Source organism: Fukomys damarensis, unplaced genomic scaffold (genome assembly GCF_012274545.1).
Source record: "Fukomys damarensis isolate Sample0158 unplaced genomic scaffold, DMR_v1.0_HiC HiC_scaffold_14, whole genome shotgun sequence".
In the NCBI taxonomy this organism is placed as follows: domain Eukaryota; kingdom Metazoa; phylum Chordata; class Mammalia; order Rodentia; family Bathyergidae; genus Fukomys; species Fukomys damarensis.
The window spans coordinates 37,329,263-37,355,332 of record NW_022900926.1 but is presented as its reverse complement, the minus strand read 5'-3'; the positions used below and the strand labels follow the sequence as shown (position 1 = coordinate 37,355,332).

Genomic DNA, 26,070 nt, shown 5'->3' with positions numbered 1-26,070 from the left:
GGTTCACTCTTCACTGGCTTGAAGATAATCTTGAGGAAGGCATTTAGGTGGAGACTTGTGGGCCACTGAAGACTTGCAAACTCGCTGCCTCTAATCCATAGGATTGCTTAGATCAGTGATGGCAAACCTCTTAAGAGTTTTCAGCGGTAACAAACAGCCCACTGCGGCACACATGCCGTAGGTTCACCACCGCTGTCTTAGATCCTCCATGATCCTAGACAGTGGCACTTCAGGAGCCAGGTAAACTGTGCTAGGCCACCTCAGCTCATACTTTCTCAACCCCAGACCAGGACACATTCCCTCAGGTGCTGCCTATGTGGCACCTCACAGACACACTGACTTCTAAAATAATCCCTTCATCAGGCTCAGGTAAGACAGAGTACTAAATGTCACAGAGGTCCATCTCTTAGTTGCAACTGAGATCTTGGAAAGAGTTTCTCACGTTGTCCAGGGAATCATTGAGAGCCTGGGACTGGCATGGTCCAGCTAAGTGCTGGCAGCGAGTCATCACCCGGGCCAGAAGGATGAGGTAGCAGGACACCACACGGATGCAGGCCAGCACAGGTGTTGTCAGGAAGCTCACCAATGCTCTGAGTCCATGTTTTCACATCTGTGTATGGGAGGAACACCACCTCCCCGCCTCACTTGGAGATCTTTTGTGAGGATCAAGATCAAATGATCAAATTGATCACAGATCAACCGTGAGGATGCCTATAAATTATCAAATGCTGTGTAGGCTGTAACATTCATGCCCATCTCATCTTCACAGGCAAGTGACAGTTCTGGAACCAATGTGGGTGTTCCTAGCTGTCATAGAACACCGAGTCAAATCATTTCAGCTCAAATGACAGGATTCTGACAAACACTAAGCAATTTGTTAAGGAGGGTCCTATGTTCATAAGGAACCCAGGTGACCACATTGGGGTTGGCATGATGCCACCAGCTGCCACAGTGAGAGTGCCTTTGGGGGCAGACGCCACTCCCAGGGTCAGCTTCTCAAGCTCTGAAGACCGAGGGGCCTGTGGTCTGGGTGGCACCTGTACTTTCACACTGTCCCTTGAAGAAGCCTGGGGGTGGTGGTGATGCGGCAGCTGAGTGCTGGGAGGTTTGCAGACACTGCTCACAATGGAAGGTGGGTGATGTGGAGCAGCCACACACCAGAAATGCTAACATGCGAAGATGGAGCCACAGAACCAATGGGGGAAACCAAGAAAGTCCCCAGAGATGGCTAAGTGGAGAAATGGCATGGGAGGGTGCCATGCTGGAGCCAACTCAAAGTCGGTCTTGTTCCCACCACCTTCCCTTTTGCATCCTTGCTGCCCTCCATGAGCACTGCCATGTACCTCCTTGATTTCCAATAATTTTAATCAGAAAAGTGCTGAAAGGTACAGTATATGTTATGGGATAGATCTCATGGCCACTTGTTCCTACAGAAGAAACAGATTAGAGGAATGTCCAGGGTCTCTGGAACTCAGACCAGTCTAGCTGGCTGTGCCTATGTCTGTTGTTTTCTCTGTTGACACTGCCTCATCAGGTTCAGGCCACCTCTTGCTCTCTGAGCTGTCACATACCCTGGAGATGAGGGGCAGCATTTCATGACTTTCATTCCTTGGGTAAAGGTTTATCTGAAGCACTGGCTAGGTAGACTACTCACAAACTCAGATTTACTTGCTCCATTAACTTCTTTAAGGACAGAAGATCGCCCAGAAAGGACACATGAAGACAGGGTCCAGAGACCAGAAGAAGCCCGGAGTCCTCGAGGGGAACCTGGACTTACAGCACAGTGGCCCTACACTCTAGGGGAACCTGGGTCTGAGGAGGGGTGGGGGAATCTCAGAGAGGCGCATCACCCCCACCTGCCAATTACTGTTGCTCAGGGACTCAAAGGAAACTATTAGGATGGAAGCAGAGCTATCTACCAAAAATCACCTTGAAGAAAGCAAAGATAACTAATGTCTCATTAACATATCTAAAGAAAGACACTTTGGATCAGATAAAAGCAAATGGAAAAGGCTTAGAGACACCTGTAGTCTTCAGGAACAAGATGAATTGTATCTTAGCTCTTTCCATTACAGGCCTGGATAATCATAAACAACAAACACCACCACCCTCCTGGCTAACATTCACTGAGCTTTTATGAAGTCACTCTGCACTTTGCATATATTAACATTCAGCCAAAGGACTCTGTTGTGACTCCACTTGACCAAGCTGGTTTTCATTAAGACTTAACTTTCCCCACAGTTGCCAACAGGGGGTAAGATGTGCTGTTTCTGTGGGCAGGAGACCCTCGTGTAATGTGCTCATCTTTTACTGTGACCTGAATCATCTCCCCAGCTGGTTTGATGGACACTGTGCCCCAGGGAGAGGTCAGCAGTCTGTGCCTCCACAGCCAGAATTTCTGAGACCTGGGTAGGACCAGCAGCTAGGGTAATCAGTGACCTCGAGGAGGGTCCCTAAGGCCTCAGACACCAGTATGGACTTCCTGGGATACACATCTGATTGGAGTCCTGTCATGATGGTGAAATAGAGATCACAGGTATGTGAAGGCAGCTGGGTTTGGATGCACATGTCCAAACATGGTGCTGGCTGGATGGCAGTCATTGCACTTACTAAAGCTTTTCTATCTTCTTTCCTGCTTAGGAAATGTCCAGCATGCCATGACTGGCTACCATTCGCGTCCAATTCCAGAATGGCAGAGAGTCTGGCCCACACAGAGGCCATGCTGGTCATGAGACACTGCCCTGTTTGGGCTGGAGGGGTGGGGGAAGTCATTACAATGAGCACATGTAGGGACAGAGACTGTTGGTAGAGTTCCTAGTTTCAACAGCATTTGATTATAAGCTCTATCTGAGAAGTATGTTTCTTTTTAAAGGTAGATGTAAAAATGTTTAATTTAATACATACTTTGTTTGGCTCATGCTAAATTTTATGACTAAGTTAAAGGATTTTATGTTTGAAATAAAAGAATCTTTCATGTGGAAATCACCACATCTCTTAGAAATCCTTGCTAAATCTGTACGAGTGTTAAGTATAAAGGTTTGATCTGTAATATATTTGTATTCTTATTGGAATCTCAGTTCCATTTTGTGATTTGGGGTGGAGGGGAGCTGGGATGGTCAGAGGAGGATGCTGCCAGGCCATGCTCTGAAGCTTGCTGTCTCTTCCTCATACCAGAGACCATGGTAGGCTTCCCTCTCCCTGGAAGTGTCCATGGCTTCTGGACCAACTTGAGTGTGACAGTCCACCTGGGGACAGCTACCCCTGCACAGAGGCCACCAAGGACAAGCCATTACCATCAGCACACCAAAGGACCACCAGTCGGCACTCTGAGTGTGTCCACGCCGATTCACCACCTCAGGCGCCATGTATTCTATGGTCCCACAGAACGAGTAGGCCCTCTTGTCATGGTCGATGGCCTCCTTGCTCAGGCCGAAATCTAAATGTAAGCAAAACACAAAGCACCTGCCTCAGACGCCATGATGGGTGAAAGGCCGCACCTCTGCAGATCTTGTTACTCCTGTCAGTGTTGCTAACTGGGCATAGAACCCTTCTTCCCTCGCTCCCTCCCTCTCAGTCAGGGCCAGCAGAGCTCTACTGAGGGTCACCACCAAGCCTGAGGGAGCACACAGTGTGACCACGTCCTGAGGCCAAAATCTACCAAGTGGGATAATTGTTTGTGAGTTTATAAGTTTTGGGGGGGCCTCAAAACAATACCAAGATGTTTACTGGTGGTGACATGAAGCCCCCAGAGATCCACGTCCACATATAAGCACCCCTTGGACCCCCACTGAAGGTTAGGGATGCAGGGTTGAGGCACATGGTGCTGCTCTGATGATACAAGAGGAAGGCAAAAGGAAGGATGGATGACTCGGGTGGGAGATTCCTAGCTGGCAAGGTTTGGGGGAGTGGGGAGCCTGTGCTGACTGTGAAGAAGAGACCAGGAGTAGGATGAGAGGGTGGAATGTGGATCCCAGAGATGGCCAGAGCCTACTCCCAGAACATGAGAATAGGTGATCTTACAGGGCACAAGGGACTTGCTGGTGTGGTTAAGGATCTGAAGGTGGGAGACCGTCCTGGACTATCTAGGTGGGCCCAACATCGTCGCAAGGGTCTTTGTGTGAAACAGAAGACAGAATTCAAGGACAGAAATTGGAAAAGGTGCTTTGCTGGTATTGAGGGTGGAGGACAGGTCCATGCCAAGTGATGCGGCAGCCTCTAATAGCTGGGAAAGCCAGGAAGAGGGTGTTCCTGAAGCTTTGGAGGGAATGTGGCCTGCTGTCATCTTGCACTCACTCCTGTGAGATTTGTGACCTCTGAAACTGTGAGATGATAAATTATTTGTGTTGTTTTAGGATACTAAATTTCTGGTGATTTGCTACAGTAGCCATAGGAAACTAATGCCAGTGGGCAGTGTATCATAAGATGGTGTTTTCAGTTTGGCTGAATTTGCTGGCAGCTATATGGTTTGCAAGCAAAAAGACCAGGTTGAGTGGCTTCCATGCAGGCTGGGGGATGTGGTCATAGACGGGGATATGGTAAAAGCCACAAAACTGCAGCAGTGCTCTCGGGTGGGACACACTACAGAGAGACCCTGACATCTACCTGGGGGTCAGCACTGGCTTGGGGTCACCCCCAGTGATGCCTAGCATGGGGGTTCAGACAGGGCATGGGGGTGGGGTGAGTCTAAATGCTCCCACTCTTCAAGGACATACAGCACAGCTAGCCCATGTCCTTGAAAATTCAGCCACATCAGAGATGAATGAATCGTTGGCAGATGTTTGTGGGACAAAGAGCTGTGGCTGTGAAGTAGTCTTCCACTTTATGAGGACTGAGATGAAGGCACAGAGGGAGACTACTGTCTCTTACAAACCTGTGATCTTGATGTGCCCTTCTTCGTCCAGCAGGATGCTGAAAGAAAGGGACAGAAAACACAGGCTTAAGAGAGTCCAGCTCTGCTTGCCCCATGTGCAGCACACAGAGTTGGGTCCTGGGCAGCTTGAGAATCCTGTGCCTGACACTGTGGAGCCTATTGGGTGTGAAGAGGGGTTCTCAGATAGCCACTTCCCTGTCCCATGTCTTCTGCCAGTCCAGGAGAGTAATCAAAGTATCTTGTTCTTGAGTTTGAATGCTGCAGGTTTGAGACCTCTGGTCCCCATAAAAGGGCTGGGACCCTCCAGCCTATTCTCTAGGAATAAGGGGAGGCCCTAAGATTAACCTGGCTCCATGAAGTACTTGGGAGATCTCCTTGCCGAAATCTCCTTCTCTCTCAGCTTCTCTCTGAAACCAGCCTGAGGACCAACCTTGGCCTCTGGCTGGATATGTGCCCAAACTTGGGCTTCAACAAGGAGGAGCTTTGGGGTTCCTCTAGCTTTATCTTGTGATGAGACCTGGTCCCAGTGAGACAACCCCCTTGGCTACTGGTCTTATTCCTGCTCAGCCTTGTCACACCACAGTGGAAAGCTGGCTTTGCTTTTTCCAGTGATTGTGTCTGGTAGCCCAACTCCTCGTTAGAGAACAGAGGTGAGTCTGTAAGGGTGAGGTGCAGGGGTACCTCTATCAGCCCTTCTCTTTTGGACCGCAGGCCGGGGCTGAGGCTGTGACACCTCCACACCCCAGGGTTCCCACCTTCCCTATCTATTTTTTGGGCTGTCATTAAATCTCCAGTGAAATCCTGGGAGGTACCAGCTCAGCCCTAAAGAGACAAAAAAGTGGGATGGAGAGAAAATAAAAGCACCACTGTGAGGAATGAGATATGGTTATTATTATTATTTTTTAAATCTGACAAGGAAGGAAACTCAACCACAGACTGCAGCCTAGATGACCTTGAGGACACTGTACTGAGAGAGGTCATCCAGGTACAGACAGAGAAATCCTGTGGGTGCCCTTGAGTCATCAAGTTCTCTGAGACAAAAGTAGGATGGGGTCATCAGGGTGGCTAGGGGAGGGGGACGTAGGGATGGAGTTTAACGGGAAGAGAGAGCTTCAGCTCTGCAGGAGGAGAAGTGCCCTGAGAGGGATGGTGAAGACGGGTGCACCGCACTGCAAATGTCCTCAACACCACCGCACCGTGTAGTTACTTGTGGCTAAAGTGGTAAATGTTATGTGTGTATCAACACAATTGTAAAACCTGCCGTGGGATTAAAGAACATATAGTATTTTATGGAAATGTGAAGAAGGGAAAGGCCACAGAATATTAATTAAGATGACAAGTTACAATTAAAGAGGCAAATGTTTTATCTTTGCTTTTTGGTTATTCGCAGTCTTTGCCCAGAAATCAAGCAGTTTTCAAGATTCATTCCCTAATGACTCTAATTGAACAACAAAACCTTTCACTTCACCCTTCAATTAAATATTACTATTTTTAGGTGTAAGGATCACTGCATTCTTTAAGAAAAAGCAAGGACCAGCGCTCCTTGCTTAATGGGTGCAGGGTGAGAGCGAGCTCCGTGCTCACGTGAGGCGGCAGGATGGATAACTATGAAGTCTGTGGGAAAGAGGATCGGCACTGTCAGCACAGGACTTCGTCCTGAAACTCTCAAGCCGGAGGACAATTCACAGGAGTCTGACCCCTGAAATGACCTTCATGAACAGTCAAATCCCTTTGAAAGGCCGTTTGGCTTTGGGTCCCAGTTTCTTGAGGGACACAGCTGTAGCTTGTAAGCTGCTGCTCTCTGGGGCGCCCAGCACAAGGCCCTTTATGGCTGTCTGCAAGTACACACAGGTGTAGTCAGAGACACTCTGCTGAGTGGGAGCAATGCAAGCCTGCTGTCATGTGTCATGCATATGGGCAGAGATGTTTCACAGATGTGACCTGTCATCCGGCAAACCCAGATGTTGCCTATAAATGACAGCCACATCTAACCAGCTGGCCTCAGAGAGACATTTGTCTTGATTTCAGCATGATGGAGGTGAAAGGAGGGATGAGGACCAGGGGCTGGCATCTCTTGATCCTGTGACTCCTTGGGGTTACAGCATAGACTGGCCTGTCCTGGTGTGTCCACGCTGGCTGGCCACACCAGCAGTCACCTTGTCTGGCCAAGTGTGAGCCCTGGTCTCCAGGTGGCACAGCTCAGCCTACGGGTACCTACAGGTACCTCACAGGTAGCACCTGAGAAATCAATGGCTTCACCTCAGGGACATAGTGCAGCTTGGTCAGCAGAACCTAAAACATGACCCACTAGGTCTCCTCTTCTCAGTGAGGCCCTCCCAGTTTACATCAGTACACAAAGAACACATAGGGAAAAAAAAAATCCTAAAGTGAGAACACTGTTACTTTGCAGGGATGTTAGTATTTTAATTTAAACTAGATTAGCAGACTATCCTAGAAATAATATATGAGAGATTAGGGTTTTGGTGGGTCTTGGCCTGGGGATTCCGAGGCCATTGTCTCTGGGGTGACTTGTCACTTATAAATGGATCAAAAAATCCACAAAGAAGAGGCAAGTTGACCACATTCCTTAGATTTGTTGAAGTAGCTAAAAAGTTCCCTAAATCTGGAGCCAGGAGATAAAAGGGAGCAAAGCACAGACAGCTGTCTTGTTTGGGGTGCTCCCTAGTGGCAGAGGTGACTTGCTTGAGAGGAAGTGGGAACCTGGAACCAGAGCCATGGGCTCCCCTCCAACCTACCTGGGGGACCACATGACAGCTATGTGAACCTGGGTCTTAATGAGGACTGGGTGGGAAAAGCCTTGGGCAAGAACCACAATACAACTGGGCACCTTTCTAAAGTGGGAAGGTGGCATCTCACCATAGTGGAATTCCAACATGGGCCTGTCCCCAGCCCACTGTCTGAAATGCATTTACTTAGGAAATAAATATTGGGCAGTGGCCACTAATGTGCACTGGAGAATATCCACAGCCAGGTGACAGGGTGATGGGGCTTGTCCACTTTCTCCTCACTTACTTCTCAGGCTTCAGATCTCGGTAGATGATCCCCAGGCCATGCAGGTGGTCCAGAGCCAGGGCCAGCTCTGCCAGGTAGAACTTGACATCCTCCTCGGTGAACATAACCTGCAGGGGAAAGAGGGACCTGCTGGTTAGCTCATCTCCCAGATGTTTGTTCTAAGGAACTCTGCAAGGACCCAGGACTCAGCCCAGGAAGGTGCACACAGTAAAAGTCCTGGGTCTGCAACATGGCTGCTCCAGCTTCTCTAATGGAAAGATGAGTTCTCACAGTTTCAAGGTCAGTGAGAAGCAGTCTCAGAGTCCTCAGACAAGGCTCCCTTTTTGACAACCTGTCTTTCTCACTCCCCAAATCAAGAAGCTGCAGAGTGTGTTTCTGGGTTTCTCTTCTAATATGAGTGCTTCTAATGCAAACTGATGACATCTCAGTGCAAATAACTAAGCCACACTAGGAAGGAGGGAAAAGCAGCATAGAATGTGGGTCTCACACCTCACCTTTCTCCCTTTGTTCTTAGGCCTTCACCCCTTTGGTTGATGCAAAGTAACCCTAATAAGCCACTGCCTTCCCAAAGGGATCAGCTCTACCAAAGGTAGGACACAGGTGGTGCTTTAAACTGGGGAGGCTCGCTGGAGAGGGGCTCATAGGTGTCAGGGCTCACATGGCTGGGACAGCTACATGCTTGGCAGAAACAAGGCTTTCATTGAAGGGACATTTCCAGTTGGGGCTGCAGGGTCCTGGACAGTGACTCTAATGCTTCCTGCCTATGGATTCTAGAATCCCTAATTTCATTTCCCATGGGCTATTAGCCCCTTTCCTGCCTGGCTATTTCTTCTCTAAACTGGTCAATTTATCTAGTGGGCTTGCTGACAGTCATAGTTGCCCTCTGTCAGATTGTCCCTCCGTGGACTCTGTACACCTCTGTGCTGACCCCACAGGTCCTATGTGCAGTTCATTACTCAGAGGGCCATTGCATTTTTGTACTTGTCCAGGTCTTAGTGTGGTCCCCAAGTAGAAAGACAAGCAATTTACCATGGATATGGGTACCTTGAAGACAGTCAGGGTACTCTGCATGTGGTAGGACACTGCCTATGGTACTGTTGACCAAGAGAATGCAGGGGAAGTGCTTTTCATGTTTCCACACTCCAAGAACTTGCTCGTCAATGTGAGGCAACCTCTGCTCTACAGTAAAGAGTCCCGCATGTCTCCCCAGTGAGGACTGACAGGGCCCTCTGCTAATTATTGTTGTCTTTGGCTAAGGAGCCTGACTGCAGAGCATTACACTAGATGATGGTTGAAAGCAGACCCCAGGGGCTGGTTTCCCTCAGAAGAGACAGGCAGGGAGCAAACTGATGGACACTGCACGAGAAAGTGGCAGGCGCCTGTCACTGGATGGGTTCCTGAGCCAAAGAACTTTGTCCAGAACATGGAACAGATTCTTCTCACCCACCGTTTTCCCCTGAATAAGCAGCCCATGTGCACAGTGTGCCATGGCCCCAGGGACACCTGATGGTGGAGAGACAGCGGCCCTTGGACCTAGGGACCCCTGCCTCCATCTACTATCCCTTTTGGGTTTATGTCAAACAGAGGGTTCCTGCTGAAACATGGGGAGGGCGGAGAGAGGGAGAGGGCAACTGACACACATGGTGACAGGGAGCTAAAACCACCACAAAGGACGGGCATCTGGAGCATGAGACACCAGTTCCCCATGCTACATAACAAGGTGCCGCCTTCTCGCTTCTCCACTGTGTATAAAATGGCATCACACAGAATCACTCAAGTGAAAGCCTGGTGTGAGTGCAGCTCTGGCCTCCTCCATCCCATGGCACCCAGCATTCCTCAAACCATAAGACACCTCAGCCTCTCTGGGCCACCCAGTGGTACCCTGGAAAGTCCCCAGCTGAGTTGCGGGAGGTCAAGGTCAACCCAGGCTTTGAAAGAGCTGACAGAGCTCAGCCTGGGCCAGTAGGCTGCCGGTTTCTGAAGCAATGTGTGTGCTTGGGCACTAACACGCATGCACTGTGCGCGCGCACACACACACACACACCAAATGACACACAAAACATCACACACAAACCCCACACACACCACACATATCACACATGTCCCACACCATGCACACCACACACAACTTACACCTAATACACACTACACACCACATACACATACTACATACAGCCCACACAACCCACATACTACATATGCCCCACACCACAAACCACACATTTCACACAGACACCACATGGACACAAAATATACATAAATCTCACATGTACACCATACTACACATACCACATACACGCCACACATCCCCCATACCATACATCTGTCTACATCACATCACACAGCACCACTCTCACATACCACGAACTCACCCTCACAGGCCATTTCCACTCAGGCCCCCCCAACTCCAGAACTGCAGGCAGAATCCCACAGTGGTGGCAGGTGGCTCACCTCTTTGGACAACCTGGTGAAGAGGTCCCCCCCACGCAGGAAGTCCAGGATCAGGTAGAGTTTTCCTTCTGTCTGAAAGGCTGCAGAAGGAGACACAAGTGAGTCCTTCACAATGCAAGGGGGTCCCTCTAAAAATCTCTTGGTGGTTCCAAGCTCAGTTTCTCTTTGGCTTATATAGGATCGGTGACTTGCAAGTTTTGACTTCAGAAGTGCAAGGGAGGCCAGGGAAGGACAGGGACAATAAGCTCTGTGTCTCACTTTCCTTGGAGTCTTGAAGTATTTTCTTCCTTTCTTCCTCCTTCCTTCCTCCTCCTCCTCTTTTAATCATAAAGGGATCCACAGAAAGAAAGGCATTTCTATGTCCAAACTTGTTCTCAGTGTCCCCACAGTTAATTAGCTTTGATTATAGCTGGATTTCTCTACGAAGATGACTTTTGCAGAATGGTAGCTAGTGAGTACTGGGTAGGTGTCCTGATAATGTTGAAGCAATGTCTCATTTATCTGCATCCTAACAACTCAAGAAGAGGAGACGACCCACCACTGGCCTTCTTCTCTGGCAGTGTTGGTGACTAGTCATCTGGGCTATTTCTGTGTCACAATGACAAGTTCATGTTTCCTGGTCTGGTCACCATGTGGGACAATGGGTTTACTGTCTATGGTTCAGGGCACAGGCAGCCCACACAGCTCTTCTGCATGATATAGTAAGGATAGGACTCTGTCCTGGAGACTGGGTTCAGACACACACGTGAGGACCGGGAGAAGTCAGGGACCCACTGTGTGACAGCTAGGTCACTATAAACAATCTGTTGGGTCTGTTACACAGTGTTAAGGCCTGTCATCTGCTACCTGTTTATAGACACAGGAATCAGGGCTGGAAAGGGTCCTGATACTCATGTACTCCAAAACTTCTAATTTTCTAAATGTAAATGCTGGGATCATTAATGCTGGGGTTTAGAACCATGGCCTCTAATTAAAAAACCCTTTACAGGAAATGTGTACCATAGAGTGTGGAGCACATGTCCACCTTGGGGCTTGATGGACAGTTATGACATTGTGGCCACTTACAGAGGTAATGCAAAAACTCTGTTTTAAAAGTATTTGTGCCAAATATGGTGGCTCATACTTGTAATCTCAGCTACTCAGGAGCCTAAGACAGGATAATTGCAAGTTTGAGCCTAAATTGGACAACTTAGCAAGATCTTATCTCAAAATAAAAAATAAAAAGTGCAAGGAATATAGTTCAGTGGTAGCATACCCGGGGGAATGATCTCCAGTACTACACACAAAAACAAAAATCTTTGTAAGACACCTGATTCTTAGTTCTTCAGGAAAATGCCTTGGGAACCACTTTAAATGGCAGGTAGGCCAGGAGCTGATCCTAGTAGATCAGCATCAGCTGGAGTGGTGTGGGAGCGGGAGCAAGCTGATCTCTGGAGGAGGCTGTAACCACAGCTGCCATAGATAAGGTAGAAGGGATGAGGGTCATTTGGTTCCTCCAAGCACACAGTGAAGCAGCTTCCTTGTCCTTTCCTGTACTTTACTCCTGTCAGTCTCTTGGGAAGTAAACTGCAGCATGGTGTGGCGGCTCCTTGATACTCACATCCCATTTTTTTTTTATTTGAAGATTTTACTTACTTCCTTTCAGATGGGATCAGAAGCACAGCCAACATAAGACAAGGCACATGCAGGGCCTTCACTAAACTACTTGCTCTGGCCCTCAAAAGATGGAAGTAATTACCTACCTGGAGGGGCAGTTAGAAGGTTTACTGAGCTTTGTTTCTAAAATGCTTGTCATATAGCAGTCAGTTAAAAGACAGTGTTGGCACCAGGGTTTAAAGAAATCAGTGGGTCACAAAACATTTTATTCTAAAACAACACAAAATATATCACCATTCACCCCAATCTAGGTCAGGAGATCTCTGTACTGATTACCAGAGGTGACAAATAGTTCTAATGGATAGGCCATTTCAGATTAGGTCTTGGGGAGGAAAACAGATCACTTTACTCTTTGAAGGAAAATGAACAGAAAAGAGATTAAGGATTGGGGACCAGCCAGGACAGGATCTGTGACACAGGGAGGATTTTCTTCTTCCTTATCTACTATTTTGTCCAGTTTCCTTTGACCTGGAGGAAGCTGCCTTGAGCCCCCTCTGAGTAGGTCCTATGTCACCGTGTCACTGTACTTACCATAATGGAGCTTAACAATGAAAGGATGATTCACTTCGGCCAGGATGTCTCTCTCCATTTTTGATCTGACTCGGTCCCGAACTGCAGGGCAGAAACAAAAGGTTTTCAATAGGTGAGAATTAAGAGTTCTGAGGAATACTGGATATAAAATAAGAGCTGAACTAATCTCCCCAACTCTGTATTAGAAACTTTTCTAATATATACAAACCCTGGAGTAGTACAATGATCACCTTGCATTCTCAACCTATTTTCAGTTACATTATGAAACATTTGCTTTCTCACTCTGTCCATCGCCCTCTCAACAGGAGGGGGAGGGGAAGGGAGTGCAAAAAGAATTGAGATGTATCTTGTACATGTACCAACTGCCCACAATGAATGTATTCATTATGCACTAATAAAAACATAGTAATAAAATCACATACTAATAAAACATTACAGAAACCATAGTATTTTATAGGATATCAAGTGCCTTTGCACATATCTCCTAGGAATAAGGACAATTCGTTACATAACAGCAACTTGGCATCACATCTAGGAAACTGTAGATCATTCCATGATATCATCTGACATCCTACCCACGGTAACCTCCTTAACTTGTGCCATTTACAGCTCTTATTTTTTCCATCCTATGATCTTGTCAAGGGTCACACATTATATGGGTTGGTAAATTGCTTTACTTGTAAGATTTAACTTTCACTGTCATTTTGACTTCGGGGAAGAGCTAGAAGTCACACGGCACAACTCATACGGAATAAGATGGATGAAGACACACAATAACGTTGTTATTTGGCAGAAACTGCCATAAACATTTTGAATCAATTCAGGTCAGGAGGCAGCTACAATAGTGCAATTTAAGACACTCACAAAAGAGCACTTCCAAAACTGCTTCAGAAAATGGCAAGAATGATGAAATAATTGTGTTTCAAGGAAGGGTGGAATTCTGAGGGGGATTAATAGCAAAGAGTCTTTTACCATAACACATTTTAAAATTTAAATATTCACTGTGTGTTTTGATCATATCGTGTATGTTTTCTTTTAATTTAGTGTGTTTTAACAAATTACAACATTATTCTTCTTGCTGCGCACACTGTTTTAAGTTCAGCCATCTGGGAATGCAGATGTAATTATTTCTGAGGCAAATGAGTAGACAACAGAAAGATAACTACCCGAGAAAAAGAACTACTCTGAGATTCCTCAAGCTAATTGATACACCCAGGCAGTATCCAAGTGGCTTCCTGCAGCCTCACGGGAATGAGGGTGGGAAATTTTTCATATGTTCTTATTATGGCAAATACGGCAAGTACCGACTGGATTGGGTATTGAAATTCACCCATATTTTACACTCACAATACGTACTCCTAAAGTTTTATTTAAGAAATCCTTCCTAACAGGTGGTATAATGACAGCAATAATAATAAAGCGAGATACTATCAGTGTTGGTGAGAATGTGGGGAAATTGGAAGCTTCACTGCAGGAAGGAATAGAAAATGGCACGGTCATCGTGGAAGACAGTTTGGGGATTCCTCAAAAGGGTAAACATAGAGTTGTACTATGACCCAGGAATTCCACTGCTAGGTATATAACCAAAGGATCTGAGAGCAGTGACCTGAACAGGGATGCCCGTGCACCTAGCAGTACTATTCATAGTAGTACAAGATGAAAGAAACCTAATGCATAAAAAAAACCGTGGGGCTCTGTGACATTTCAGTGTGCACGCTGGGGACACTGTGGTGAGCAGTTGCAGGAGCCTCAGTGGCTGCCCAGCCATTGCACTTGCCTCTGTGTCCCTTACTGTTCTAACTCCCTGAGACCAAAGTAGCCAGGCAGAGGTGGAAGGGAACCAAGGCACACACAAAGTAGGTCCTTCTTCCGCCTAAATGAATGAAGAGGAATTTCATTGCCTGATAGACCTTGAAGAACACAACACTCAAGTCAGCTACTCTACAGAAGAGGAAGAGGAAACCAAGGATCATTGTAGAACAAAGCTTTCGTGGGTACAGGTGCAGTGTGCGCCTGACCAGGATATGGTGCATTATCATCGCCGGAAATAACAGCAGCACAGAGGATGAGATGCTTGAGAGGCGAAGAGAGATGCAGTGAGCACAGGAGAGAAGGGTGGACAAGCAGGGTCAGGAGTGAACACTATGACCTGAGTGATGAGAGCAGACCTCTGTGTTCTGAAGTGAAGAGAGTCGCTGAGCACTTTTATTTCATAGTTTTATATTCATGGCTGTGACTCAATGTCTAGAATAATGACAAAGTTCTGAGCTTCTTTCCCTGACGGTGGTGGTCCTGTGTGAGCCGTCTGTCCAGAGGGCCACTGTACAGGGTTAGTCCTGACACCCTCTCATTGGTGAGTTAACATCGTAGTGATTTGGATTCTGAATTTCTGTCAACATAGTTCTGCTTTTCCATGCAGTTGAACTGGTAAAATGGGCCACAGGGTGGCAGATTTGGAGAAGTTGACAGTAGAGTGGAGGATGGGACATGGCTTCACAGTCATTTTGTAAAGCAGAAAGCTGAAAGTGGAGGCCACAGTTCTTGCCAATGACCTCAGATTCCTGCTGCCTCCCACCTTCTCCCTGCCCACCCCTTTCCCAGTGCCACTTCTCAGTCCCTCTGTACTGCACTTGGGGCAAAAAGCTGAGGAAGGGAGAGGCTAGTACTCCAAACTAACCCTCACTTTCGGCCAACCAGCAGTACGGAGGAAAAGGGTGGTGTGCTTGTTAGGTTGTCTGCTCAGCAACCTGTGCCTCTCATCAATAGGGTGCCTATCCCTGGGCTGAGACAGTTGGAACACTTTTCGTTTACCTGCTCTCAAGGGCTTGGTTTCCTTCCCAGGAAGAGGTAAGAAGTATTTTCGCTTTCCCTCTGGTGGGCAGGACAAGCAGACACACAACTAGGGCCAGTGGCCCGAAACTCTCTTCAGAGTTGGACCCTAATGCCTGAATCTGTCTGATTTAACAATTATCTCTCTCCATCAATATGCATCACATGTACATTACATCATATGTCATACTATGATGTGTCAACTCAGCAAGGCTAAGGGACGCCCAAAGATCTGGTAAACATTATTTTTTCTGAGTGTGTCTAGTTTTTTTTTTCAGTACTGGGGCTTGAACCCAGGACCTTTACATATCATCTTTGGCCCCTTCTACTCTGGTTCTTTTCTCCTTTCTGCTTCCTGGCTGCCATGAAGTAAGGAGCTTTCATCTTCCATGCCTTTCTGCCACGTAGTTTTTGCCTCACCACAGGCCTAAAAGCAATGGAGCCAGCCAACCATAGGCTGAAGCCATAAACCAAAATATACCCTTCCTTTTTTAAGCTCTTTAAGGTGTTTTGTCACAGAGACAGAAAGCTAACACAGGAAGAATTATTTTGTTTACTTTTTCTCTTACAAAATTCACTGGGAAAATAAATCCCTTGACTATTAAATATCCTAAGTGCAATTAGCCAAGATGTGGCTTCCTGAAGAGTAATTCAGTAAGTATGATTCCCAGGTGCATGGGAGGCCCCAGGTGGAGGATCACAGGATCAGCACAGGATTGGCTGTCTCCATCTCCAAACAACATGATTTTGAGTTGAGTTTTGCTGCTTTGTGCCTCAGTTTTCCCACTGGTAAAATAAAAAAAGAAGGGGCCCTTTAAAATTGCCTCATATTCCCCTCACAATCTGAAATTATTCAAATGGGAATCAAAAGAAATAAATGAGTGAGCATGAAAATACAATCTGTTTGAACTCAGGCAGCCACTGAAGCTTGATTTTGTAGTGAGTCAATGTCTTCTAACAAAGCAACTGGGCTAAGAAACAAGTACAGAGGTGCTAGAAATAACATTCCAGGGGATAGGACCAACTGGGCTAACTCTGACTGAGGACTGCTTCAAGATGCCATAATCAGCAGAACTGTCATCAATACATGTGTGCAAATGGGTCAGCACAGTCAGTCCCGCGTGAATGTGCAGAGCAAGGCAGTCAGTGGAGAGGGCAGAGAGAGACCAGAAAGGGCTTCGGCTGGCAGTGTGCTGCTCAGGTTCTTCCCTGCCCTCCCTTGCTGACATCCGTGCTGCCATGTGACCTGCCCCCCTCCTACTCAGCCACCAAGAAGCCCAGGTGAAAATACCACAGCTGCCGATCCATGATTTCACTCCCTTGAACAAATGTCTGGCCAGAAGGGCACTGTTTTCTTTCACACTGGACAGGACACAGCCTCCCTCCCTGTAAGAAGGGAATGCACGTCACCTCTGAGATGACAAAGCTGACTTGCAGGGAAGATGGTTGGATATTGAGGAGGCATAAAAACACAGGTAAATCCCATCAGGGGACATGAGTGCATCTGTGGTCTCTGCTCAGGTCCTGGTCCTTGTGACTACTTATCATATTCTTTAATCACACACAGACTCTTCTTAGCGTGACTATGGCTTAACCAAGACAGATTTTTTTCTAACAGATGGCAGTTCACATTCAGGCGCCCCCCCCCCCCCCCCCCCGTCTACTCAATCAAATCTAACAAAAGAAAGCCTCGTGTCTCCCAATGGGGCCTGAGGAGGTCCCACAAAGACTAGATGAGGACCTAAAATTGCCTCACAGTATAGGTCCATCAACTCTTGTCACAGAAAAGTACTCGAGAACATGTCAGTGTAAGGCACAGGCAGGTTTATTAGGCAGGGTTAAAAGGTAAGCAAAAATAGGGAAGAGACTTCAGGGTGAGAAGCTGAAGGAAGTCACAGCTGTGATGGAGAGGATCAACCTGGCTGTTAACAAATGAAGATCAGCTTTTCCACATTAGCTGGGTGAGAAGGAGGGGAAGGGTTAGGATCATTGTCTCAGTTTTTCTTTGGCAAGACAGCCCCCAGACAGTCTGATTGCTTGAGAGGGTAGTCTGGCCCCCGTGAGATAATAATATCCTATTCCTACCACCTATCAGGGAAGCTCCATGTTATACCCGCTAGAGACACTGGGGAGATTTAGGATTCTCTTGCTAAGCACAACTAATTTAGATCCTCCAGGAGTGGCCACAGGCTGCAGCAGTCTGCAATGGTCCTCAGGCAATTCAGGCTTGCAGCCAGGTAGAGAACAACCATACAAGACCTTTCCTAAAGGCACATAGCAACCAGACATACTCTGAGACTGGTCCCAGACCAGGAACCTTATGGCTCAGCAATGTAAAATGTACACCTGTCAACCAGTTTCCTTTGCAGGATAGCGGAGGGAGGTTGCCCGAGAAATGGCTATATTTGGAACACATGACACCAAACTGTTAACTGTGATCACTCTGTGTCAGTCATGAGTATGGAAACTGAATTTCAAGAAGCTGCAGATTTTAAAGGGTCCTTAAGCAGCCTCATTCCTTGATGAGGGTGAGGTGGGGGATGAACTGGGAAGAGTGCTGAGCTGTGGTGGGTGGTGGGTGGCGGACATGCCTGCCAGCTCTTTTTCCCCAGCTGAAAGCAGGTGACATCCCCTTAGGAAGGATGTGTCATCTCTTTAGAGAAAGGAGGGGGCTGTGCTTGACACCCCAAGCCCATTTAAAGGTAAAATAGAGCTGTCAGAAACTATTATCCTATCCATGATGCCCATGCCGAGTTAAGTGGACTCCCACTGACAACAGCCCCCCACCCCCTGCACACATGATAATCACCCACGTTTGTGAGAAACAATCTGGAGTTTTAAAATTATTTCCACAAGCTCCCGCCCCCTTTTCATTTTCCCTTTCCAGAATTATGGTACAATTCAAGTGCCTTGCATTTTTCCTCGGGTGGCTGCCTGTATTTGTGGGGTTTTGTGCTTGACGAGAAGGGAATGTCACTGTGGTGGTTGGCTACAGTGCATTCCTCTGCTCTCCACCCCACTATTCAGGGTTATTAGCTGGCTTACAAACTGGGGACCTGATTTGGGGGGTGAGCTATAGGGCATTTGAATAACTCAGGTTAATGAGACTCAGAGGTGTTAGAGCTAAAACTAATGTAAATGTTCCTTTGAGTAGACTCTTCTTCCTCCCTCCCTGTGGAGGTGGCTCAAGTCGGGGAGGGTGGGTGACTTCCCCAGGCTAAGCCCAGGCAGAGGACACCAGTCTCCTCCCTGTGTGGTCTCTGCCCTGTGATGAGACCCTGCGGCTGCCACATACAGTGCTCTGTTTTGTGAAGCTCTCTTCTCTTGAGAAAATGAGCTCCAGTGAGATTTCTAGAAAAAATTCCTATTCCTTAGTGATGATCCATTACAGAAAGCTAAAGTGGCATAGGATATAAAATAGAATTTAGTTTTCAAGCTGACTTTGAAAGGAACACAAGGAAATGGAGTATTTTTCCATTCTTCTACGCTCATTTTCACAATATGAAAACAATTTTATGGTTTTCCCATCCCGCACATTACTGGATGTAACATCCATCGACTTGTGTTTCCTAGAACCAGTGACCTGTTCTTGGGTATATGCTCAGGTAGGTCATTCCTTGGTATGCAATGGGTCACCAGGTCAGCTGAGGAGCCATGCCTGGTCAGGAGAGGGAGGTGGCCAGGATCTGCCAAGCATCCAGGTCTCTGAGTCCCCATCACTGAGCTCTTGCCTGCTGTCCTATACCAGAGTCCTTATGGCTGGATCTCCAAACCATTACCAACATAAGGAAGACCCTTCAGATCAAAGCACTGTAGAGGAGATTTCTGAGGCTGGAATGCTGGGTCCTCCTCAGTGTCCTGAGGGAGGCTCCTCTCCTGCTACCACCATGGCTACCACTCCACTGAACCAATTCCATGGAAGTTTCCATGGGGGCAGCAAACAAGGGGAGAGTTCATTCTCCTTGTTGTCCCTGCCAGACACTGAGTTCTTGATTACGGATGCCATAGGTAGTAAGGTAGCTGAATTGGTAGAGTTCCCGGCTCTTGAATATCTAATGAAGGAGCTGACCACCAAGGCAGAACTGCAATCATTAAAAAGTATGAGCTTCAGGGAAATCTTCCAGTGCATACAACCAGTCTTTGGCACTTATGTGAAGGAAGTGGACCCTCCCTGCCACTCACATTTCTTGTCCCTACTCTGGGTCTCATCTTTCATGGGATGGTGGGTGATGATATCCAACCTGGGGCTCATCTTCATTCCGGGCAAATGTGCCAGTGAGGAAGTCACCTGGTAAGTGCAGAGTGGGACAGGGTTTCTCCTGGGAGGGAGCATTTCATTTATGGGGCGCCTAGGAAATTCACCACTGACGATTTGGTTCAGGAACAGTAACTATAGTAACAACAACTGCCCAAGACTGATCCTCCTCTCAAGTTCTTGTGGGGTCCAAGGGCCCACGCTGAAACCAACAAGAAGAAAGTTCTAGAATTTTTGGCCAAGGTCAAAGATATCAACCTCAATGCTTTTCCTATCTACCATGAGGAGGGTTTAGCAGATGAAGAAAAGCTCAACTCCCAGGGCCAGTGAGAAGTGATGCTTAGGGCCAGGATGAGGGCTAGGGCACATTCCAGGGCCACATCCAGCAGCTTCTCCTATTTCCTGTAATTTCTGAGCAGATTCTTCACTCTGTGTTGGCAAAGAGCATTCAGTTGTCCAAATAGTGCAAATGCAGAATGGAGATTGGGTAAATTCAGTAGATAACATCTTTGCATTTCTGTTCCATATGGGTAACTTGAAGAATTTCTTTTTGTTATTTTTTACATGCTCTTCCTTTCAATAGAAGAGTTAATTAACTTCAAGTTGTAAAAAAAAATTTTTTTATATAATGTCTCATTATGTAGTTCAGGCTGGCCTTGAACTTGCTGAGATCCTTCTCCATCAGCCTCTGGAGTGCTAGGATTACAGGTGTGCCCAGCCCAAGTTGTAAATTTTTTTTTTCTCTTTGAGTTTATTGGTACATTTTAGGTACACAGTACAGTTACATTTATCATTGGGATCTTGTACCTTTACATGACAGGTCTTGGTTCTCATTTTTTCCCCTTGTCTCTGCCCTCCCTTCCTTGCCATCCTCCCTTCCCTATTTACAAATACTTTATTTCCATTTTTTCATTTTCTTATATCTTCCCCCTTATTCCAAGTTGTAAATTTTTAATACTTGTTTCTCTTTTTCCCCTTGTCTCTGCCCTCCCTTCCTTGCCATCCTCCCTTCCCTATTTACAAATACTTTATTTCCATTTTTTCATTTTCTTATATCTTCCCCCTTATTCCAAGTTGTAAATTTTTAATGGTAATGGTCACAAACATACTTATACATTTTAAGAATTTCCCTGTTTTGTAAAACCAATCATAAAGTCTTCTATTCTATTTTGTGATCTAGAACAAGATAACTTGTCACTGGTATAAAAGCTTTCTTGGAAATGTGAAAAAAAAAACAAGTTTATATAGTCAAGAATATTGTTCTAGAATATTTACAAATTATATTACAAAAAGTTCTTTACATTACAAAAAGTTTGCTTTTTATTGTTGAAAATTTGAAATAGAGGGAAGAAAAGCAAAGCTACCTATAATCCTGTAATTCAGACAAAGCCACAGCTTTTATGTCTCCTCTCTGAACATGAATCTGCCTGCCATGCACTACATGTGTGGGTGACCCACTGGTGACTCAAGGCACTCAGGTTGTCCAACAGTGTCATGCTTAGCCCTCGACATGGCTGTGTCTCCTGTTGGTTCTGTACTGGACTGCTCAGCAGCCTGTCCTCAAGAGAACGGGATGAACTATAAACAGATGTGAACGTTTATGCATCCAAGTAGACTGAAACCCAGAGAAGGCATGCTTTACACATAAATGAGGTTGGAGTCAACCCTGATGGAGTTTAGCAATGGTTAAGCACAGAGAACAGCTTTCTGGCCCCTGCCTAAGCTGCACCTCAGGCCCAGGGCCGGACACCCCAAGCTCACAGTGGCTTCCCTCCTTCCTTCCTCCTTTCCTCCCTTCTAGCCAGGAGGGTGGAACACTGGCTGAATGGGGGAATAAGGGAAAGGAGAAGCTGTACTAGACTCAGGAGGGGCCAACACAGAAGCTGGATAGAAACAAGAGGGGTGAGTGGCCCCCAAGACCAGTCTGATTGTAAGAACAGATGCCTCTGCTTCTACCAACCTTGTCTTCAGAGATAGTACATTGCCACTACCATCACAGTCAATTTTAAAGCATTTTCCTCACCTGGAAGAAGCCCCAGACTCATGAACAGTCACTGCGTGTCTCTAACCCCCCTCTCTAGCAGCCACTACCCTAGGCTCTGCCTCGCAGGGTTCACCAGTTCTGGACTTTCATACAAATGGAGTCACATAAGATGTGCAGCTCTGTGTATGGCCTTTCTTCACTCAACACCCTGTTTTCAAGGTCTATCCATGCTATTGAGAGTACCACAGACTACACTATTTTCCACCTCCAGTTGGGGGGCATTTAGTTATCCCCACTTGGGGCTGCTGGGAATTGACCAGTGCTCCGGTGAACATTCCTGCACACTTTTTGTGTAGATATGTATATCATTTCTCTTAGTTATCTATGAGGGAGATAGCTGAGTTATGTGGTAATCTGTGCTTAACCCTTTGAGGAATTGCAAGAAAAGTCTGCTTTTGGCGGGGAGGGCATTCAGATGATCCTGAATTAGAAAATGTCTAATGTAATCTGTTTCTATGAGACAACTTTAAGTGATTATTTCATCAAAAGTTGCGTATAGACGGTCCAAAGTTGCTGCATTTCTTACATTTTTTCATCAACAAAGATTCTGTAAAATAATATTGCCATGAATATCTTGGAATATTGGGTTATGATAATTGTAGGAACATTATTGTTCAATAAAAAAGTTTAAACAGTATGGCATGAATTATGTCACTATTGGTGACACTTGACTAAAAACCCAAGTCCCTAAAATAAACTAGAATGCCCTGGGAGTACTTCTTATATACATAAGCATTACAAGAACAACTTGTTTAAAAAGCCAAATTCTAAGCTCTGCTCCTAAGAGACTATGACTCACTATAGTGCCTGTGTTTATAAGGACATCCCCAAATGCACACAGGTGAGTGATATGGCTCTATGCTGGCAGAGTGGTTGGTGTTTGCATTTTCTCACCACTGATTGTGCTAATGACATTGAAAAGACTTCTCCCTTCCATCCTTCCTATGGAAATAGTCATCCATCCTTTAATCCTTGGGTCTCACCTTCTAACTCCTTCTGGGACCACTTCACTTGGAAGAGTTCTTTCCTTTGTATACCTAAGATTTTTAGTCTGTTCGTATTTGATCCATGAATTTATTGCCCTATATTATTAGTTATATGTGGCTCTAAATATATATCTTATTTTCCCAGGGGGACAGCAAGTGACTTGAAGGCACAGAATGCCATACTCCTTGTATGGCTCTCCTTACTGTTGCCAAGGGCATTGTGTTATAACGACCTAAATGACTAAGTGCTGGCTTCAACTGACATCTTTAGCCTTACATAGCCCCAGAGTCTTAACCACAAGCACTTCTGCTCTTGCCAAGTGAGCCCCACCTAGCGGGAAGGGCCCCACCCCACTGGTTCCTCCTAAGATGGGCTAGGTGAACCCCATCTGGTTTGCTACCTGTCTGGCTTTCCCTCTCTGCCAGCCCCAGAACCACTCAGACATGTTAGCTACATTGTCTTCAGAAATCAGGGCCACCTCACCCTCTTGTTCCTACAGAGCTGCCTCCTGCAACTCCTGCTCCTGAATGCAACCCCTTGTGACCCATGGTGCTGTCTGTGGGGGCAGGGCAGCATATGAAGCAGGCGTGTGCACTCGGCATCTTGTCCTAAGCAGGCAGGATTCCCTCCTTGCCCAACAGATAGGACAGGGCTGATCAGAGCAGAGTAGGTACTGGAGTCCAGTGCCGCCATGGGCCTGATGGCTGTGTGCTTAGATGGCTTTAAGCAATGTCTTTAATTTGACCCTGTGTTTACTGCTTACACCTCATGGTGCGTGGGAATGCTAGGAGACTGGAGCCCAGCTGCTGAACTGAATTTCTAACTCCCAGTCATGGGGACAACAAAGGAAAGTGCCACAGTTGTGAGTCACATCCTTTGTGAAACTGAGCAACCCAGTTGAACCAATGAAATCAGGCTGACTCCCCACACAGCCATAACAACCTGCTCCCCCGTTGCTGTTCTTTTCCCCAAGTGGCTCTCCATAGCAGAACATATGCAGGAGACCAGTATTTATGCAATATGGCTCCTTACTGAAAACTGTGCAGATTCTGCAGGGATATTTTAAATATCCAGGGAAATGTTTACACCATTTACTATCAATCAGAGAGTAATATGCCTGGTACATTCCTTCAGAGATAGCTTCAGAAATCATGAATACCAATGTATCAGCGACCCCTCACGGTCCCTCAAATAATGGGGTAGAGACTGCAACAATGTGTTTCAAAAGCAGCCAACTCCTTCATAAGGCCCTTACCTTTCAAGGTGGCTTTCTTAAGGACCTTCATGGCATAAAGCTGGCCAGCATCAGACCCTGTGACCTTCCTCACCAGGAACACCTAAGAAGCAGAAAACATTTGAAACTGATGAGATTTCAAACTCATTGTTCCTATTGACTAACATGGGGACACATAAAGGTTTAGAAAAATTCCAATAACATAAATGCCATAGGAAATCCCAAACTCTCTTCAGCATCTAGGGTACTAGGAAAAGCTTCCTCTGATTTTTGGTAGCTTCTTGAATACTGTCATTTTTGTAGGAAGCACTGACTGTTTTTGGTACCATCAACTTTCTATTTCATGCCAGTTGTATTGCCCTTTCCCTTTTTGAAACTTTAGAAGAACAAAATATTTAGAAGTTTTTAAGGAGATAATTTATTTTGTTTTAAATATCCCTCTGTAAATCTTGCACTGAGGAAGGCACTTCAGTTTAGTAGACCACACAGAACAGGCTATACTCAAATGTCAAGATATACTAGTTTCCCCTTATTTGAACTTTCTTTAGCCAAATTTTAGCTGGGGGTAGCATAAGTTTACAGACAGAGTTAGTTTCTGAGAGGCTCTTAAAATACTCATGTGGTCCTGCCACCTGCTTTGCAAGCACAAGGTCCCAAGTTTGATCCCCAGTATGAAAAAACAAACAAACAAACAAACAAACAAAAAACTCATGTGGCTATTTGATGCCACCTTCAAAAAACAGTATTTTATCTGTAAAACCAAAAAGTAAGACAGGCTGAGTTTAAAGTTATTTTACTGATTTCTGAACACAATAAGGAAAGAAAAAAAATCTAGAATATCCTCTATGGAAAAAACAAAAACAAAAACAAAAAAACCTTCTTCCATGCAAATGAAGAAAATATTGACTTTCTTAAAAGTATTTGCCAATATTAGCAAAATGCTGCTCACCTGACAGGAGTCTGGTGAAGCAGTGGGTGGAAGTGGCTGTCTATGGGGTGTGACTTGGAGGGTAACACTATATTTCTCTTTCCATGAGCATACACTTTATCAAGCCTCAAAAGCCAGAGCACTGGCCTCCCTCCCTCCTAGTTGGGGAACTCTAGCTCCATGCAGACTTTGAGTCCCCAGCTGGTCGTGTACGCAGAGCCTTTGTAAGCCCTGCACTTGGGGGGTGGGTGGCAATCTCTTCTACCACAGGCAGAGAGGTGCGGTCCATAAGGCCAGCTCCACTGGGCTGGGGGGGAGAATTTACAGGGCACAGGGTGACACCAAGACAAACCGAAGCAGGGAGCGAGGAGACACATGGCCTAGCACAGGAGCACGCATTCATGGGGCTCGAACATCGGTTCCACGTCTACACCAGGCACCACAGAAGCCATTCAGCTGCCTCCTGACCCTGGTGCTGCCCCTGCCTGTTCCTAAAATGCCAAGCAGAGACAATAGAAAAGCAGAAACAGGTCCCCCCACCCCCATCTCTCTCCCTGTCCCTCTCCCTCTCCCTGGCCCCCCATTTTGCTAAGTTGCCCAGGTAAGGCTGGAACTTGTCATCCTCCTGCTTCAGCCTCTCAAAGTGCTAGGATTTATAGTGCTGTGTCATAGTGCCCGGCTTCTTTAGGGATTTTGGGCATGCCGCATCTGAGAATTATCTTTTCTGGAGATGTGTGGAGTGTCTGTGTATACATGTGTGCACATGTCCATGGATGGATAAACGGGCATGAGGTGCAGATGTGGGGGACAGCCCGTGCTCACCCTCATGTATACTGACTGTGCATAGGATATGAGCCACCAAATCCTTCTGCAGGACCCAGTGACTGTTGCCCCCCACAGTCTTGCTATAGCCCAGGAAGTTACTGCAGATAGGACCTATCTTGGAAAATGTCCTGTTAGGCCAAGACCACTCCTTTGGTGTGTGGGGATGAGCTTCTTGACAGACAGACCGAGACGTGACAGCAGTGGTCAGAAGGAGGCAATTTTGCAAGAGAGAAAAACATTAGTGCTTAACTCCGGAGTGTCTCTGTCCCATGAATCAGGGCAAAGCTGAGGGCTATGCACAGTTTCAGTTTCCATCTGATACCATAATTCCATTCACTCCTTCAGCCATGTATGGAGCCTCACGTAATCACTTCAACTTGGTTTTTAGTGTTGTGGCATCCCTGACCCTCACCCCTGATGTTACTGG

The 26,070-nt window shown here is 46.4% G+C and overlaps 1 protein-coding gene and 1 long non-coding RNA gene across 5 annotated transcripts in view; one reads left to right on the top strand and one right to left on the bottom strand.

The window, feature by feature from the left end:
* Rps6ka2 (ribosomal protein S6 kinase A2) overlaps window positions 1-26,070 on the bottom strand; it is a 347,571-nt gene that overhangs the window by 61,022 nt on the left and 260,479 nt on the right. For all 3 annotated transcript variants that reach the window (XM_033763325.1, XM_033763326.1, XM_010610556.3), the window contains 6 exons: window positions 23,912-23,993; window positions 12,542-12,622; window positions 10,355-10,434; window positions 7,904-8,010; window positions 4,871-4,908; window positions 3,294-3,436 (listed from right to left, as the gene is read on the bottom strand). In XM_033763325.1, coding sequence (XP_033619216.1) covers window positions 3,294-3,436; window positions 4,871-4,908; window positions 7,904-8,010; window positions 10,355-10,434; window positions 12,542-12,622; window positions 23,912-23,993 — 531 coding nt within the window. The remainder of the gene's footprint in view (window positions 1-3,293; window positions 3,437-4,870; window positions 4,909-7,903; window positions 8,011-10,354; window positions 10,435-12,541; window positions 12,623-23,911; window positions 23,994-26,070) is intronic.
* LOC104852772 overlaps window positions 2,405-26,070 on the top strand; it is a 38,581-nt gene continuing 14,915 nt past the window's right edge. For both annotated transcript variants that reach the window (XR_777583.2, XR_777582.2), the window contains exons 1-2: window positions 2,405-2,536; window positions 8,418-8,492. This is a non-coding gene — a long non-coding RNA (uncharacterized LOC104852772). The remainder of the gene's footprint in view (window positions 2,537-8,417; window positions 8,493-26,070) is intronic.